The 18,984-nt window shown below is 51.6% G+C and overlaps 1 protein-coding gene across 1 annotated transcript; it reads right to left on the bottom strand.

Moving 5' to 3' along the window:
* Window positions 1-1,747: 1,747 nt before the first annotated feature.
* On the bottom strand, window positions 1,748-9,033 carry LOC121136256 (lymphocyte antigen 6E-like). Its single transcript, XM_040736443.1, has 3 exons — window positions 8,982-9,033; window positions 5,868-5,966; window positions 1,748-2,814 (listed from the first exon to the last, which is right to left on the bottom strand). The coding sequence occupies exons 1-3, from the start codon at window positions 9,031-9,033 to the stop codon at window positions 2,603-2,605; spliced, it is 363 nt and encodes a 120-aa protein (XP_040592377.1). The 3' UTR covers window positions 1,748-2,602.
* Window positions 9,034-18,984: the final 9,951 nt, after the last annotated feature.

Consider the following 18,984-nt stretch of genomic DNA (forward strand, 5'->3'; position numbering starts at 1 on the left):
TCCTGCTGACCTAGTGCTCTTAGGGTCAAGCCCAGTCTCCTGCACCCTGCCCATGAATACCGCCTGGCATTGCTCACTCTGCCTTCCACTGTCCTCCCAGGGCCTCCACTCCCTCTGCTCCTTCAGGCCCCTCAAGCCACCTCTAAGCCTTGCATGTGCGGTGTCCCTGTGGGTCAGCAGCTCTGGTGCTTCGCCATGGCAGTCTCGATCACCCTCTCCCTGATGGCCTGCTCATTCCTCTGTTTTGGCAACCCCTGGCACGGATTTGCAGCTCTGACGAAGGTTGCCATCTCTTGCCACAGGGCAGGGATGAAGCTGCTGTCATTAAGGATCCCACATGTAGCAGGAGACATGTTTGCAAGAGGCTCCTGAGTGTGTTGACTCCAGACCCGTGGGCACTCTGAGGAATGGAGAGAGCTCAGGTTGCCTACACCATCTACCTCCCCAGGAGTCATAAAGATTGGTTGGAGGCACTCTAGAAAGTTCTATGCACAACCACTTCCTCCTTCGAGACCAAGAAAGGTTCTTGGCTTGGCATCAACCTGTTCCCAGCCCTGCTCAACTTATGAAAGCAGAACCCTGGGGCGTGACACTTACAGCCACACAGTGGGGACTGGCTGCTGTGAAGAGTGAGGCCCATCTGGTTAGATGACAGAAAAGTGGGTCAGACATGAGAGGGCTCCATGTTCCTGAGTAGCTGCCTCTCACAACCCTAGATCTCCAGACTCCATAGGAGTAGGCTGGCCAAGCAAGGAAGGCATAGGAAGAGGTTCAGGGGATGAGGCAGGCTCAGTGCCCAGAGGGGTCTTGCTCAGCACCTTCGGCTCAGTCAGCATGCCCATCCTCCCCACCTTGTCTTCCACAGCGGCAAGCATGTGATAAGGTGGGATCTATCTTCACCGCCCAGCTTGTTGCTCCCAAGGTTTCGAAACATTGCCTAGTGAATACTTCTGATGAGGCCAGTCTTTGAGGGCACGAGAGGCAGGGCACTTGAGTCTAGACACTAGGGGACTGTGGCTCTGTGAAGCTAGAAGGTGTCTTCTGGGATGAGTGAAGACGCCAGAGAGGTAGAGGTCTGGGGTTAAGTGAGGGTGGTAAGCAGGGAATCTGTGGGTGTGTTCTGGCTGGTTGTCTAGGGATACAGGAGGTGAGGGAAGGGAGGCTGAGCTCTGTTTCTGGACTGTGGGTGCAGTGTGGTCAGATATTCTAAGCTCTGGTTGCCTTGACCTCCTTACCATGATGAACTAGACCTTGAGCTATGAGCCAAAATAAACTTTCTCCGACTACATTTTATTACAGCGATAGGAAAAAGCAGCAGGGGTGGGAAACAAAACTCCGCAGAGGAGACGTGGCATTGGGTGGTCTCAGGGCCTGGTGATTGTCCATAAAGATGAGGGTTCCCATGCCACCAACCAGGGTAAGGACTTGTGAGGTCCTGGGGCCACCGTGAAGGTCATGAGCATCTTGCCAGTGCAGTAGCAGCATCAGACACATCACAGCTCAGAAGGGTTATCAGGGGACCCTGTGGGTACCCTACTTGGGGTGTGGAAGAAGTCTGTTCCCTCTATCTTGGCCAAGGAGACCCAGTGTAAACACAGGAGGCAGAGAGTAAGGCAGGGCACCACTCTTGTTCCTGGGCTTCTGCAGTAAGAACTTCTCCTGGCCCTCTCTCAAGTGCCATGCCTGCCTCTGAGGATGAGGCTGACCAAGGACCAGAATTCCCCAAGACCCAACACCTTGGACCAAGCAGACTTACTCTTTTATTTTTCTTTTAGGACAGCATCAGGGAAGGGCTGACAAAACGGTGCTTCCAGGGAGACAAAGCAATTTCCCAATGCCCAGAGAGGACGGGCACCTATTCCAATGCCTGACACCAAGCCATAGGTGACCAGCCTCCTCCATCCCCGCCCCCAGAGGGCAGTCAGGGGACCTTTTAAAAGTTTGTGTTCAGTTGGACAGGAACTAGTAGGGTCCCTAGGCTGGAGAACTTGGCCAGATGAAGACCCCGAAAGGCCCTATTAGGCAGACTCTGATGGGTCTGTGCAACTAGATGCATGGGTGTATGCATGCAAGCATCAATGGATGTGTGGATAGATAAAGGGATGGATGGGTGGAATGGGTGTATGCGTGCATGGATGGGTGGATACAATCACGTCACCACACCAGTTACTCCATGCATAGAAGAGGCCCAGGGGTTCAGATGGCCATGTAGTGGGTCAGTCACGGAGAGGGTAGTACAAATGCCAAGCCTAATGTCCGTTGAATGCTCCTGAAATGAGGGTGGAGGGCATTGGGAGAGACAGCAGCTCTTCACATTGAGGATTGCTAGGAACTCCCAGGACTCAGCGAAGGTCTGAGGTCTCATAGAAGTGGGGGTTCTTGGGGAGGTGTGTTCATGTGCCCTGTTAGAGGATTCCCTGAGGCAGGAGGGGAGCTGGGACCTTTCGGGGCAGGTGCTGCTATTTCCTTTCTGCGAGAGAAGGGAAGACTGAGTGTGTCTTGGAGGAAATGGAGAGAGAGATTAACAGCCTGGCTGGGTGGGTGTAGGATGCTTCTGAGGCTGCAAACAGACCCCGATGATAGAGAAAGGCCACCCAGGCCCTCACCAGGCAGCTCGAAGCAGTACCCACAGTAGACTGACAGAGGCGCTGGCCCAGAGGGCCCCAAGGCTGCTGGTCAGGTCTGAGGCAGCGCTGCGGTTGCACTGGCTACCCTCACAGCAGAAGACAGAGAGGGCACGGCCATCGGAAGACACGGTGCTGTTGGGGCAGGTTGGCGCGCAGGACTTCATGACCAGGATTCCGCCAGGGCTGGCTGTGGAAACAGGAGGAATGACTATGGGTATTGTGACCACAGCCCCCACAGCTGTTACTACCCAGCCAGCTCTCCAGGGACCTGCAGTCTGTGCTACATGCTTTGAGGTAATTCCCGCATGTTTGAGGTGGCAGCTTGGGGTGTCCCAAAGAACCTTGTGAGTGGGTGTCCTTCCTCAGTGACTGTGGGGACATGTCTTCTTTTTGATGGGCTGGACTTTGTGACATCTGGGGCTAGGGACTTGAAGACCCCCTCCCTCCCTCCCTCCCTCTCTCAGTTTCTGGGTCCCTCAGCTCCCTCTCTTTTCCCTTTCCTGAGAGATATCTGGTTCTACAATCCTTTCCTCTCTTTCCCCCACTCTTTCCTGCTCCAGGTTTCAGATACCAGAAGATAGGCTTGTGCCCTACTTAGCTCTCAGACCTCTTGGGACTGGTCCAGACCAGACAAGACTGAGTGATATGGCTCCCCGGCCTGCACAGCAGTTCCTAGGGTTCATAATCCATGAGAAAATCAGAGGCAGGGCTCGCAAGGGCCCCTGGGAGAGGAGAAGTTGACTTGGGCTGAGGGCATCTCAGGAAGTACCACTGGGCAAGACTTGCTCTCTGTCTGCATGCTCAAAGGGGGATGAGGTACTGTGTGCTTGCACACACAGTGGGGATAGCAGGACTCTTGAAAACACACGGCCCTTGGAAAAGTAAGTAGCTGCCCTTAGCCTGCACTGCTCAGAGGTTCTGGGAGCAGGGGCCTCTGGCATGTAGTTAGCACAGACACTGTATGAGGGAGGTGGGATAACTATCTCAGGATGCTTGATCTTCCTATGCCTCAGTTTCCCCACCTAGGTGGAAATAGCCTCTACCTCAGCCTGTCTTTAGGATAACGAGGAATTTGTGGATAGTTTGAGAACTGTGCTGATGTGAGGAGAGTTGGTGGTAGTTAGTGGGTGAGCTCAGTACCACTCTGAACAGTGGTGCTTGGCAACACAGGGCACAGAGGTTCAGAATGGATTGCAACTTCTCCTGGACAAAAGAGAACCCAAGTTCACTGGCAGGTAGTTCTGGCGGCTGCTGCCTGTCCAGGTCCAGGAAGCACCACACAGACACAGCCTGGGGCAAAAGGGGCACTAGACTTCTTCAGATCTTGCAGTAAATGCCCAGTCCTAAAGTAGGGACATTTGCTGTTCCAGATGAGACAAAAGGAAAGTTGCTTCAGTGGCTGTGTGTGAAAAATTCCTAGGAGATAATGAACACCACGGCACCACCATGTGGCCAGGGTTTAGAGAGAAAGTTCTGGCACTGGTAATCAGCCTGTTTTCTCTCTCCCTGGAAACCCAGCAGCTAGATGCTTCTCCAACCCCATGGGACTGGCACACAGGTGCAGTGGACCACGAATGCCATCACACCCCTTTCCCTCCTCATCTTGGGACCAGGAAGGTTCTTGGCCTGCCCATGTCACTTCACTAGATGGGGGTGGGAACAGACGCCTCTTTCTACCCACAATGGACTCTCCCACCCAAAGCTCTTGTCCCCAACCCATGTTGCTTCTCCAGGGAACTTCTTGATGCCTTCTGAAGGCTAGCCTTCAACTCTGCTTGACTGTGACCTTTGAGGTCCTGGAGTACAGGAATGACTCCACATGTCTCAGTGTTCCTACAGTCAGCAGACAGTCAGGGAGAGGGACGGACAGACAACAGGCCAGATAGACACATGCTCAGCAAAGGCAAGTGCCAGCAAGGGCACGGACAGGACAGGACCCAGGAGTGCCTGAGAGAAGCTCTTGTGCAGGGATGGAGCTTTGGGGTACTCTGAGTTCTGGATTCTTGGGGGCCCTCACTGTTTTCCATCCTGGCCTCAGCAGGGCCCCTCTGCTATGTCATTGCTAGATTTGGTCCTGATGTGGCACTCACCTATTTCTGGGCAAAGATCTCATCCTCACTGCTCTTGCCTCGTGCCCTGGGCAATTGTGGACCTGCGTCCCACTGATTGTTTGCCTCTTGTAGGACTACTTGGTTAGCTAAAGGCAGCTGCCTCTGTGAAGGATGCTCCTCCGCAGAGTGAGGAGGGTCCTGGAGGCAGTGGAGGAGCATATATATGATGTTTCCTTCTAGAGTGCTCTGAGTGAAACAGCACAAGAACCAGCCAGGGTGTGGACAGGAGTATTGCATAGGGTCTGGGCTGGGTAAGCGCATGACGCCACCAGGACACCACCTCTTCATAAAATAGGGATAACTCCAAGTCACCACTGGGATTTGTGGGAAACTGTTCTGATGGACAGACCAGGGTCACTGTGAAGCCACCTGATTTCCTTCCCCTGCTCTCAGAATAGGATCTTGGAAGAAGCTTCCCAGTGATCATAGTAACTTCCATTCACCTGAGCCAGTGGTCTCATGACCCAGTTCCAATGGCAACAGGAAAGAGAGTACTCCCAAACTCTTCTAGACCTAGAGGCGACAGTGTCCACCTGGGTCCTCAGAGTCTGAAAGGTTTGTCAACCTTTCTGATACACCCATGCTTTCTTCTGGGACCACTTCAGATAAGTGACTCCCCGTCCCCAGCTACACTCCAGCACCAATCCTGGACCCCATTACAGCCACCATCATAGCCAAATACACAAGATCTAGGCTCCAACTCAGCCCCACTGCTCAGGAGAGAACCAGATGCACAGTGGGACATGAAGGAGAGGGCCTGTCCTGGGAAGGAGAGTACTGTTCAGTGGCAGGATTGACTTCTGGAGTAACGGCAGGGTACCCAGGGGCAGAGGCGATGGCCACCTGATTGGAGGCAGGGATCTGAGTGAGCAGGAAGGGTCCAAATGGACCTGGAAGAGCAGGGTGTGATGTTGGTACCTTTAACATGCCAGCCTATACCCAACCCTTCTCCCACCTAATCTTTAGCTTAGTTTAAAGTGTGGACTAGAGAGTGATATTATCCTTAGAGTCTGGAGTGGGGAGACCAAGGGCTTCTGATGTACAGGTTGGAAAGAGGTCAAAGGGGCCAGGAAGTGCCTGTGTGGTTCTGGTGGGGTGGGATGGGGCCTGCGTGGCCCAGGGTACTCACTGGACCGAGTGATCACACAGAACTTGTCCGTCAAGGCGCACTCCACGAGAGACTCGCAGTTCTCGGGCCCACAGCACACATGGCAGAACAGGGCCCGGGCTGGGGGGAAGCACAGGCCATCAGTCTGGGCTGGAGCTGGGGCTAAGTGCCCAGCTGCCTGCCTAGTGGCCCACACAAGGTCGTGCTCTCTGACCTTCCTCTCCCTGCAGGAGTTCCCTCTGGGCGGGTCTGAGAAGCTAGGAACTTCTTGGTAGTGATTCTGAGAGTTCCACCCTTTGTCCTTTCTGGCCCTGTGTGTGTTGGTATCAAAATGTCAGCTTGAGTAACAGGCAGGTGTGGGGTGTTATGGCAAGCTGCCCTAAGGCTAGACTTGGAGATCTTCGGTCTAAAGCTCCCTCTCTGCCCTGTATTGATCTCTCTGTTAAGGAGATTGGGAACATTAGTGAATAGTAGAGCCTTGTCAGCTAAACCAGGAGATCTGATGGGTAGGCAGATGCATGTCTGGATATGAGGGAGTGGGTGGATGGATGGTTGTGCGGATGGGTGGGTTGGAGAAGGGGTGAATGGATGGATAGATGGGGAGATGAGTGTATGTGCCATTCGATGAGTAGATGGGTGGGTAGAAGGTTGAAGCATGGATGCCTAGATGGACAAATGGATGGATGGATGAATGGGGTGCGGTTATATGGCTGGGCAGGCAGACATGTGAATGGATGAGCAGAGGAACGGATGGACAGGTGGACAGGCAGATGGATGGGTAGTGAAAGAGTGCATGGAGGGATGAGTCCCTGGGCACATGGATGTTTACATGAATACATAGGTGGACTGATGGGTAGGTAGGTGCATGGATGGGGAGGAGTGAGGCAGGCAGCGGCAAGCATGGAGCAGTAGGAGGCGATATAAAGAGGGCCGACTTAGAGCTTCTAACCCACTATCCCTGCTGCAATCCATGCTGTACTCACCTATAACACGGGAATAACAGAGTTCTCAGCTTTCTCGGACGGTAAAATGACAGAATTCCTAAAGCACATGGCTCCTAGCCCTTCCTTCCTAGAAGAGGACTGAAGGGAGCTTCAAGGGCTAGGGACAGCTGGATTAGTAGCCAGGGCAGGCTGGCTCTAATGACTTTGTGTCTCTAGGCATCAGTAGGTACTTAGATGCTGTTCATCTGGAGGGAAGGAACAGTCTGGCCCTGCCCCATTCTTCCTAAGGCCCTGCTGGTAGCCCACACCTCCAGGCTGAAGACCGAAGTGCTAGGGAGAAGGCAGGCTCCAGAGATAGGTGACTCCAGATGCTATGCCATTGGCTACAAAAACTGACAGACCCTTGAGAGAACACAGACTACCTAGGCATGGCTGATTCAGTGAGCAGTGAGATTCCTGTAAGGGCATCTGGGGGCAGAAGGTACAATGGTTACTCCATGGTGACTCCTGCGAGGCAACATGGTTTGTGACTGGGTACAACACGGGTGGATTTCTATGTGTGGTTGGGAACAGTTTCATGGGCCAAAGGTGTAGGGCTGCAGAGACAAGGCCATCTTGGAGACTTGCAAGGACCCTTCAGCTGCCACAGGACATGCTAGGGGCTCTGTGCAGGGGTTGGGCTGCTGGACAGGTGTCTCTGTGGCCAGGCCTTGGGAGGGGTGTCCTGCAAGGAGTGTCTAGTAGGAGTTTCATCTAAGGGTATTGAATAGCAGATGTGTTTGGTAAAAGTGTCTTATAGGGGACCGGGGAACGTCCTTTAGGGGTTTCCCTGTAAGGGTGTCAGGTAACAGGTGTCCTAGGCAATGCACACCTGCTTGGATGGAATTGGATGATCACACCTCCCACATAAAGAATCATCAGTGTTGAAGCTGTGGTGGCCCTGTGTTGAGAGTTGGGAGGTGTCTGCGGAACTCCTTTCTGGGATAAGAGATACACGTTTCTCAGGTTAGGGTCTCTGGAACCCTCAGGAAAAATGGCTTACTCGTTGGCAGTGTCTCCTGGCTATCCTGTCTCACCCCATGCAGTATCTCTGTATACTAGTCCCCAGTCCTGTCTGTCTGGGGAGACACTCCTAGGTTATTCTAGACAAGGACCTCATAGTACCTCAGGTTCCTCATTGTGGTCCCCAGAGACCCTCTGCCCTAGAAGCTGGTAGAGTTCCTAGGCTGTTCTTCTTAAGCCTTCAGAGCCCCAACAAGTTTCCAGAAGGCAGCATCCTGCAAGAATGCTATAAGGTCAACCTCTCAGGAAAGCTGAGCCTTGAGGACAAAAGTGTCCGGCCAGTCAGTGTCCCCACCTTCTGACTCAGCCCTCCCAGCCTCCTGCCTGGTAGCTGCTTCTTGCCTCCAGGGTTGCCATTCCTGATGGGTGTCCTTGATCTTGTGTTCTAAGCAATCCCCCAACCTGACCCTGACCTCCCCCTTGTTCTCCAGGCCCTCGCCCACTGTCCCTCCGCCCACTGTCCCTCCCTATATGAGCACCTGGCGGCTAGTATGCTGCCCAAGGCTGTTTTCCTTTTCCCTCCGCCCCTCCCCAAGCTCAGGGGAAACTGATGGGGTTAATTATCCTGGAGATGATAATTATTCTACTGATAATCACAGGCTGAGGGACACCCTTCCCACCCACCCCCACCCCGATTCATTTCTGTCCCTAAACCAGGTCATCAGGGGCAGGGCAGAGTGTGTTAAGGGGTTGCAGTCTGGCTTGCCCAAGTCCTTCCTTTCTTATTTAGCAGCAAGAATCCTGCATTCCTGAGCACCTCATCCTGGGAAGAGGGAGAGCAGCTGACCATTCTTGCTAAATCCGCTAAATCCCAGGTCCCAGTACTCACAAGTGGTACCCAGGGTACTTCCCCTTCATGCACCTACAGCTTCTCACCCTAATTTTTACAATCCCCCCCACAAGAGCCTGAAAGGTACCACATCATATCTAAAGGGAGGAGGTTTCTGAATCTGACTGGCCGGGAGCCACCACAGGAGCCTCTTCTGCACCTCCCTGCAGCCTCCTCACCAGGCCAGCACTCCAAGAGGTACCTTCTCTCTCAGCTCAGAAGTCACGCCTGCCCCATGCTCCTGAACCCTCCCCAGAGGCCGCCTGCCTCCCTTCAAACCAGGGGCAGCCAGTGCCTTACCCAGAGAAGCACACCCAGCAGCCAGCAGCAACACCACCAGGAGGGTCCTCATCTTGGATGTCCCCCAGCAACTGGCAGCCACCAGGGAGAGGCGCCTTTATAAGGTCAGTGAGTGCCTGGGAGAACCTGGCAATTTGGCTGGCCTGACTCATGTCCTCCAGGCTCCCTCAGCAACACCTCCACGGTGCCCTTTGACCTGCCCCTTGGGCCTGAGCCAGAAGCCTCCTCTTCCAGCAATTACCAGGAGACCCCAGCTGCATCAGGGAGAAGGGAGGGGGTCTGCAGTGACAGCCCTGTCTTGTATGTGGCTCTCCCTCTCCCCTAGGGGTCTCTGAGTGTCATAGTCCCTCCCCTCTGCTTTCTCCCTCACACCAGGCAGTCAGAGAGACGCCAAACACAACTTAATGGGAGAAACTGGGGTATTGTGGGCTGAGTCTGGTCCCTTCAATCTCAGTGTGTGTACAGTTCCTGAGGACCAGGTCAAAAGGTTAGTTCTAACCTGGAGGTCAGGGCCGAGGCTCCGCCTATGTGGAGGCTAATCTGGGTCAGAGAGCTTCATCAGGGCAAAGGCTGGGTGCACCGACAGCCTGGTGCCCATCCCATCCCTGCATCTGGATCCCACCTTGGGAGCTGTGCAATGCTCAGGCTTCTCAGGAGAGACAGGAAATGCCCTTTACTGGAGTCTGAGGCTGAGAGATGGGCTCTCATTTCTCACCATCTCTCCTGTCCCTTCCTATGGTCGCCCCTGCCCAAGCCTCCCCATGCCTAGACCTCCGGTCCCCCCTGCTTTATGTGTCTGTCCAGGTGGATTCTGGCTCCCTCAGCCCTTAGCACGGGCCATGCTTCTACCTTCAGACCCTCATCCAGGCCTAGTCTTGTGCCCAGAGCACACCCTCTCAGGAAAATCACCTTCATCAAAATATTCTTCTTAGCCCCTGCCCTGGCCTGTGCCTAGGAGGTACCTGCACAGCCCCAGAACCCATTCTAAATGTTTCCTAGAGGTCTAGAAGCCCGAGAGCCTATTTTCTGTCTCCCTTGGGTCTGGATAAAGATCCTGGGGGCCTCACCGGGCTGAATGACAAAGGATAGCAGTGGAGGAAAGGGAGGAGGCTGGGAGACCGAAGACCCGGGGGAGGGGGCTGGAGTCTGCTCGTGGGGGTGGGAAGGTGACTCCTTCACCTCAGCACCAGGCTTGGAGAGTCAGACTTTGACCTTACATCATGCGCTTCGGGCAGCTCTGCAGTCTTATTTGAATGGTTTCTCAGATTCTTTAGAACTTTCATGATTTGGGGCTTTTTGTTTCCGCTTTTCTCAGCCTCTAAATAGCAAAGAGGAACCGACCTTCGTCAGGAGCCTAACCAGCTCCCTGTCACAAGGACCTTGATATGCCGCCCACCAAAGGTGGCGTTGGCTGTGACCCCTGGTGTTCCCCAACCACTGCTCCGCTTACCCACCCCACCAGCTCATGTCCCGTCTAAGTATGGAACTTCCTACATGTGGGAAGGATTGTCAGTGAGCTTTCAGGGTCCAGTGGCACACAGCTGCCTCAGCCCTCCCTGATTCAGAGTTGGGACTCAACTTCCTGGGATGCCATGAGCTATCTGCCAGGTTTGGGTGTCTCCTTGCTCTGCTGGTCAGGCAAGTAGGAGTGGTGTGAGGGACCAGATGCTAACCAGCAGGGCATGGACCCCAGTCACAGCCCTAGAGAAAAAAGAGGTAGACCCAAGGCTGTACCCATAGACTTTAACACTTCCATGGGTGGACCCCAGATGGGCACGTTAGTACAGGAGACATATTACCTCCAGGAATATGCAAGCTGCCGCTGCCACCTCAAGTGACTTGATGGGACAGCACTGTTTTCTCTCCTCCCAACCTGGACGGGCCTGCTTCTTAGCCTCTTTCCATCCCTGTACCCATGAAGCTACGGGGCTCTGCGTGGAAGAGAAAAGGAGCTTGAGAAGCAGAGGCATCAGGAGTGGGTAAAACTAACACCCTGTTCTAGGCCATGAGCCAGCTTCCCGGTGCTAAGCTGGGAACCCTTGGTATGGAATACAAGCACAGGGCCTTGGGTTGGTGCCTGTGTGCACGTGTGTGGAGGGACCCACATTAACAGAAGTGATCATGGCCAGATGGCAGCTGGGTCAGGGGCCAGTGGCACTTCTTGGAGAAGCTGCAAGGCATATGCACTCTAGAGTGTGAATGGAGTCTTGAATGCAATCTTGAAAGAAGAAAACTAGCCAGTGTGATTCAGAAACAGGCCAGGATCTCATGGCTTTCAAGAGCTCTGTGCTGACAATGTCAGCTGGATTGAACAGGGTGACTCTCAACTCAGGGTAGCTAATTCGGAGCTCTGCAAGGACAGCGTGTCCCCTAAGAAGGAACTGATGAATTCTAGCCCCAACCAACGTCAAAGGGCTCTTAAGAGTCAAAGATTCTGTAGCCTGCATGTGGTGAGGTTCTACACTGCCCGCCAGTGGGAAGAGGAGACCCGTAGGGTAGGAGCCACTGGAGTAGGGCTGGTGTGCAGAGGCTGCTGCTGTCTGTGATGGTCTCTTGTTAAACTAATGAGCCACCTGAACCCCAGCCCATGCAGTTGGATGGGTGCTAGTTATAGCATAGACTCTCCTAGCCGGTCCATAATTAGCATTTATCTTTCTGGCCTGGCATTAGCCTCCACTCCCAGAAGCCAACAGGGGACAGGACTGCCACTCGTGGGAAGCAGAGGGCAGATGAAGGAACCTGGCATGGGCCAGCCATCTCTGCCAGTCCAGAGGAGTTCAAGTCCACTGTAGAAGAGTCCTGGCTCCCTGTCAAGAGCCCAAGACCTCCCTGTGAACCAAGGACTTAGGTCTGTTGTTGTCTACTCTGGAGACCCTGGCTTCCCCATCCTTCCACCTTGCCTTTTCCTGCCCGTGCTGGGAACTTGGCAGAGTAGCCTGCTCACAGTGTCCGAAGTCACTCTGTGAGAACCAGGCTGGAGACCCGGCACAGCTCCCCAGAGCTTCATCCCGCATGCCAGCCTCCAAAGTTTCAAGTCCTTGTGTATGCTCACATGGTGTTCGAGTATGACCCATGCCTGTTCACTGATTCACAATGAATCATCCCTCAGTTGCTTACAATGCCTCATCCAGTGGAAATGCTGTCAACATTGTTACACCTTGTTAAGGGGGGCAGCAACAAAGGAGGTCTGGGTGTTCAGACAGATCCTGCCACACACACACCTAAGAGTTTTGAGTTTGCTGGATAGAGGTAGATACTGAGAGCCAAATGCATTTTATAAGCCACAGCTCGGGTGCTTGTGAGTCCACGGGTCTTCTGCCTGCCATCTGCTGAGCCCAAAACACATCCCCTAGACTTCCCTGTGCCCTTTGGACCTGCCAGGGCCCCTCCCAGGCATAGCTGACAAGCCCAGTGACCTTGTCTAGTTAGTGAAAGATCTGGAGCTTAATCAGTACAAAATCCCTGCTCAACGGGTAGACTGAGTCTGAGTGAGCTGGGGCCTTCAGCTATCAGATAGATTCTGGAATGGGGATTTGAGAAGGTGGGCTTGGGACAGTTTCCTGTAATTCCTGTATCAAGGTACCGCACATGGGACCCTTGTTCTCAAGACAATCGGATAGTTTGGGAGTGCAGGGCCTACACTGGGATCAGTCAGAGTGAGTTCAGGAGCCCTAGGCGGGTGTTAGGCTTACCATCAGTTTCCCTAGCCCCTCTTTGTGTTGTGAAAGATCAAGATCAATAAAATATTGGTGGCAAATGGAGGCCCCACCAGTTAGGGCTTGTGGACTGAACAGACATCCCGGACAACAGGCAGCACACCCTCCCAGTGCTCTTGACTCCTGATACTGCTCCTTGGTGAGACAGATGAGATTTCTGGGAGAAATGGCTGATCCAGAGGCCAGACAGAGCAGACTGTGATGAGCACAAGGCACTTTTATTCAGATATCTGTTTTCAGATATAATTTACGTGCCCATGATTTATTCCTTCATCCCTTGGGTAACCACAGCTCTCACCAACATCTGTGTCTGCCCCGAAACATATCCTGGACCATCAACAGTCTCCCACCTCAGCCCCTGGAAACCCATGGCCTACTTTGTGTCCCTAATGATTTGCCTCTTCCTGATGTTATATGTTGTTAGAATCATATAACACATGGACCTTGGTTCACCCATGTGGCAGCATGTGTTAAGACATCAATAATTTTTGTTTTATAACAGAGTAATCTTCCCTCAAATGGACTGGGCCACACTGTGCCCACCATGAGTCAGCTGATGAACATGAAGTTATGTAGCATCAAGAGTGACCGGCAGTTAAGGAAATGGTAAAAATCTGGGTGTGGTGGCCTGTTCCTACACTCTCAGCACTTAGAGGCTCATGATTCTAAACTCAGGGTTTAGCTCAGTGAGAGATCACTTGCCTAGCATGTACAAGGCCCCTAGAGTCAATTCCCAGTACTGTACAAAATAATAACTAACAAACGCCCCCCCCCCCGCCCCGCACTTACATATGAGAACCCACATGAAGTACCTAGTCAGGTGGCAGCCTGCCCGGAAAGAGCAGAGCCCAGGTGGCATCTCAGTTGTGGATGTGCTCAGTTTTAGAGCACGCCCCAGGAATAGCAAAGGACATGGTATGGAGCCAGCTGGTATTCAGGGGACCTAAGTCAGACACTATGGAAAGCCTTGCAACCAAGGAGCTACCAGAAAAACACATTTCTTTGCTTCTTCCTATCTTCTCAGAAACACCCCCCAGCCCAACCCTCCCACCACTATTTGCTCACAAGATTCTAGAAGCCACACAACATCTCCAGTCACCTCTTTCCAGGGTTAGGGGCCCCCAAGAAGATTCTATAGCAGAAAAGAGACATTTAGGGAAAACCAGAGAAAATTGCACAAAAACATGGGCCAATACTGATTCATCAACTTTGATGAACAGACCACAGGAATCTAAAACACGGGGGTAGGGGAAGCTGAGGATGGGGAATGTGGGAAACATGTAGCTACACAGTCTTTGCAAATTTTTTGTGAATCTACGATCACTCTAAAAAGGAAAGTTTGTATTAAAATATTGCAATGCCCCCAGAAGGCCAGGGGCTCCAGGTGTGTGGTGCCCTCAAATGAGCTGTGGGGCCACTGCCACCCTTCACATACTCAAACAGGCAGGAGTGGGAGTGGCTGCTGCCCGGGCAGCCAGAAGAATGCCTCGGGAGTGGTTTTGTTTTGCAGGCAGCGATAGGATCCCTCCAGCAACCCGGAGAAGGCAAAGAAATGGTTTATTTCAGCAGAGAAGATGCTGAGATAATGAAGCGAAGGCCACAATTCAGGCCATCACTCATTAATCCATAATGATTACCCTGGCTTCCAGGTATGTTTGAACCTGAGATCTGGTCACACTGGCCCTGACCTTGGCCACACCCTAAGCCCCTATCCTGGTCACAGCTGAGCTCTGATCTTGGTCACAGCTGTTGTAATACAGTGCACCTTGATTTTGTTCACACACAACTGAGCTCTGATTTTGGTCAGACTCTGAGTTCTTATCCTGGTCACATACTAGCCCTGATCCTTGTCACATAGAGCCCTGGCCTAGTTCACAGAGATTGCGACATGTCATCTTAGATCTCAGAGCAGAACGTGGGAGAGACAGTGTATAGAGTGCTCCATGAAGGGCTAAAGAGGCAGCTGTGATTTAGATTATGAGGTTGGTTGAAAGTTAGGCAGTCGAGGGGATCCGGGATCTTATTCCTGGCCAACTTCATTTCAACCCCTCATTTCAATCCCATCTGCCTTCCTGTAAGGGTGGACAACAGCTTCCCCCAGCCTATCTTGGAGAAGCCTGTCTTGGTTCCAGGTTCACTCAATGCTACAGTTGCTACACTGGCTCCTGCCTGCCCAGGCATGTCCTGGCTGCCCACTCCCTGAGCATTGCTGGCTCCTAGTGGGGAGACAGGGGCGGGGAGGCAAGAACACAGATAATTTGTTTCGGGCGCCTGGGGCGGCTGCTGGGCCACTCCTGTTCCTGACCGGGAAGCAGCTGGTATTTTTGCAGGAGACAGCTGCATAAACAAGGACATTCTGCCTGCCCTGCCAGTTCCCAGTACTTTGCTGGGTGACCTGACAGTTGCCTGATGCACAGGTTGTTCCTTCAGGGCAGAAAATTTGGTGAATGAGGCTGTGTCTTAGGGGACATTTGCCTGAGTTCCTTTCTCAGGTCATGGTACCCATTATGGTTCTTCTCCCACTGCACTGGGCAGGGCACTGGGTTTCCCTACATAGCACGGTGCCAACAGAGTGAGGCTCCCTCTATCACCCCCTGCTGGCCAAGCGGAAGCATGGCTTGTAGAGCTGTTACCTGAGCCACGCCCAAAGGCTGGGCGCAAAGCTTGGCCACCAGTATCCTAACTAGGCAACTATGGCTCCTTCAGACTTCGGGAGTAAGTGGACAAATGTCCTAGCTACTGCCCCTTTGGACTCAGCTCATTAGCCCCCAAGTGCTGTGTTAATTGATGTTCCATCACTGGACAATCTCTCCGGAACAAACCATTCAAGAGAGCAAATGTTCATTTTGACTTATCATTTTAGGTTAGTGGTCTCTGGTCACATGGCTGCACGGGGATTAGGTCTGTGGCAAGATAAGATCATGCTATAAATGCATAGTGGACGAAAACGACCCACCTGTGGAGGCAAGGAAAGTAGGGAAGGAAGGAAGAAAGGAAGGAAGGAAGGAAGGAAGGAAGAACGGTCTCGGGATCCCTCACAAGCATACCTGAAGTAAACTGCTCCCTTGATGGCCTCCTGACAGTTCATTCAACTGTGAACATATCAGCAGATTAATCACTGATGGAGCTGGCATCCTCATGATCCAATTCCCCTACCACTGGCTGGGGACCAAGCCTTTAACACATGGGCCTTTAGGGGAGTGCTCTGTATCCAAACAATTGAGCAGATGACTGCTCTACAACCATCTGTGGACAACTGGGGCTGTCCAACCTCTCAGAAGGTCCCACTCTCCAGGGACCTTTCTCTCCTGTACTCACCAGACCTGCATGATGGCCCCACAGACCTCACTTTCACACCCTCCCATCTTTCACAAGCATCTTCCCAAAATGCTCTTGCAGCTGAATCCTGGCACTCAGTGTGGAACTAACATGAAGGACATTCCATGTCCCTAAGCAGGGAGAGGGCCACCTTGTCTCCTGCCATTCAAACTCTGCCCATGGGGATGGGGGAAGTTCTCTTCTCCATCTCAGACAATTACTGATTAACACCTGATCACACACTCACATATGCAGACACATTCACCATAACACACACACACACACACACACACACACACACACACACACACACATCTTACAAATGGGACTGGAGATATAGCTCGGTCTCAGTGGTTAAGAGCACTGACCGCTTTTACAGAGGACCCAGGATTGGTTCCCAGTACCCACATGGTAAGTCACAACTGTCTATTTCTCCAGTTGCAGGGAATCAGATGCCTCTTTTCATATTCAAGGTAAGGCACACATAGACATACACATAAAAATAAATAAATATCTAAAAATCTCCTATGCATGTAATACATCCACACATGCATGCACACCATCACACGTGTATGCAAACTGGTATACTCTTATTTACACACAATTGATTGTTACCTATTGTGTTGATTTGAATGAAAATGACTCCCAAAAGGAGTGGCACTATTAGGAGGTGTGGCCTTGTTGGAGAAGTGTGTCACTATGGAGGTAGGCTTTGAGATCTCTGCCCAGTGAGACAGTTCACTTCTTGTTGTCTGCAAATAATGATGCAGAATTCTCAGCTTCTTCTCCAGCACCATGTCTGCCTGCATGCCACCTTCTCCTGCCATGATGATAATGAACTAAGCCTCTGAAATTGCAAAGCAACTTCAATTGAATGTTTTCTTTTATAAGGGTCGTTGTGGTCACAGAAATAGGAATTCAGCTGAGACATCGATGCACTCACATAAACCTCACACAGTCTCTGACATGCATTCATGTTCAGACATTTGCATAGGGATGCACCTATACAGACATACATCTGCAAATAGAAGATAAAGTCTCACACACAGATGCACGCATATATACACATACCTTTGCACAATATAAACTTGACATGCCAGGAACACCAGGAAACTGAAGTCCCAAGAGGCTCCCACTACCTCTTGGATGACTGTAGTGGTGACACTGCCCAATCTGTTTTATCAATAGGGGTGAGTCTGAATGAGTTTCCTACAGGGCTGTGAGGCCCATGTCCTTCAACGGTGGCCTGCTCAACAATGCATTTCTGTCATTTTTTCCTTGGACATGTCCCTTCATGCATAAGCCACTTGTTCTGTCACCTTCATTTTATGATCAGATTCCAGGGTAACCAGGACTCAGCACCTACAGAATGTGCATATAGGTGCTAGCATGGCAACAGCAGCAGACATAAGGACCATTCGAGGAGTTGCCAGAGGACTTCAGGTGGGGCACAGCTTCTCTCCGTGTGTCCCTAGAGGATCTAGGGACCACAGTGCCATGATATAAATATGGGTTGAGTGTGTCCCCAAGCCTAATGTGTTGGAAGCCTAGTTCACAGTGGTAATGCAAAGAGATAGCAGACTCTTAGACACTGGAAACAGATCATTGAACGTACTGCCTTCAAAAAGGATTACGGTAGGCCTGGAGAGAGGGCTCAGCAGTTAAAGAGCACTGGCTGCTTTTCCAGAGGACCAAGGTCCAATTCCCAGCACCCACATGGTGGCTCCCAATCATCTCTAACTCTAAATCCAGAGTATCCAACACCCTCTTCTGGCCTCCAAGGACACCAGGCATGTATACAGTGCACAGACAAATGTAGGAGAAATATCCGTGCACATAAAAATAGATACAGAAAATTTTAATTAAAAAAATTAAAGCAGTTCTCCTGGTAGCCTACTTAGTTCTCACGATGTGGATTGCCGTAGAAGAGCAAGACTAGGCCCTAAATTCTGTCTCCTATCCAGCCATGTGGTCTTGTATATAATCCTACCTCATGCCGTCTACCAGAAGGTGACCTTACTATGGCAGCCCAGAAGTCAGTGATACACCCATGAACCAAAGAACCATAAGCCAAAATATTTTCTTTATAAAGGAGAGTGCTTGTGAGATAAAATTTATTACCTGAAGTATGCACTGTCCTGGTGTTATAAACGTACAAGGCACAATGCTGTAAATGTCACCAGTCTGATTGGTTGTCAACAGACCTCACTGGTGTTTCTCACATTCACAGAGAACCATCTGTTTGGACACAAAGGGCAACTGTCATTTTTGGAAGAGAGGAGACACAGACAACACCTGTAGGAATTCTTTGCTGAGCTGGACAAAAGTTTTCAACTCTAGAAGAGCAGTTTGTGCGTTCACAATGTACACCCTCACAGAGCATGGATTTCTGCATTATTAATATGCTCTGTCACATGTATGTATGTGTACATGTGTGGGCATGTGCACATGTGTGGGGTTGCACATGTATATGTGGTTCTTCACATCTAAACATTAGAGGTTGGTACTGGATGTCTTCTTTGGGCACTTTCCACCTTTGCCGTTGTTACAGGGGCATCCATTGTCAATACTGAAATGTCTGAGGGTCTGAAAAGAGCCAGGAGATAAACCACTCTGGTTTAGGGAGCAGTGTCTCCTCTGTTGCACCACGTATACAGTGGAATCCTACCAACTGTGATCCATTAGCACATTCCCTCAGAGTGGACAGTGAGCACTCAGATCACCAGGGTCTCTGTGCAGAAGGAGCACTTTACAGGACACATGGACAGTGCAGACTTGTCTGCTACCAGACAGCTACCAGCTACTCACACTACCTCAGTATTCTGTGCTCTGAGTTCAGGAGCATGGTGTGCCATGCTTCTTATTTAGAAGCTCAGTGTGCCAGGTAGACAGGCCACCGGATCATGCATTTTCTCCTGTGTGCCTTATATTTTAAGGTTAGTTTTATTTTAATTTTATGTATATGGGTT

This window comes from Mesocricetus auratus, unplaced genomic scaffold, assembly GCF_017639785.1.
Source record: "Mesocricetus auratus isolate SY011 unplaced genomic scaffold, BCM_Maur_2.0 Super-Scaffold_100055, whole genome shotgun sequence".
NCBI lineage: Eukaryota > Metazoa > Chordata > Mammalia > Rodentia > Cricetidae > Mesocricetus > Mesocricetus auratus.

What these genes read in the sequence shown, in the direction of transcription:
- LOC121136256 (XM_040736443.1), bottom strand. Translation starts at nt 9,033, where the DNA reads ATGAGGACCCTCCTGGTGGTGTTGCTGCTGGCTGCTGGGTGTGCTTCT. An exon ending in TGCTGGGTGTGCTTCTCTGG is followed by an intron (nt 5,967 to 8,981) that starts GTAAGGCACTGG and finishes GCTTCCCCCCAG; the next exon opens with CCCGGGCCCTGTTCTGCCAT. An exon ending in CTGTGTGATCACTCGGTCCA is followed by an intron (nt 2,815 to 5,867) that starts GTGAGTACCCTG and finishes CTGTTTCCACAG; the next exon opens with CCAGCCCTGGCGGAATCCTG.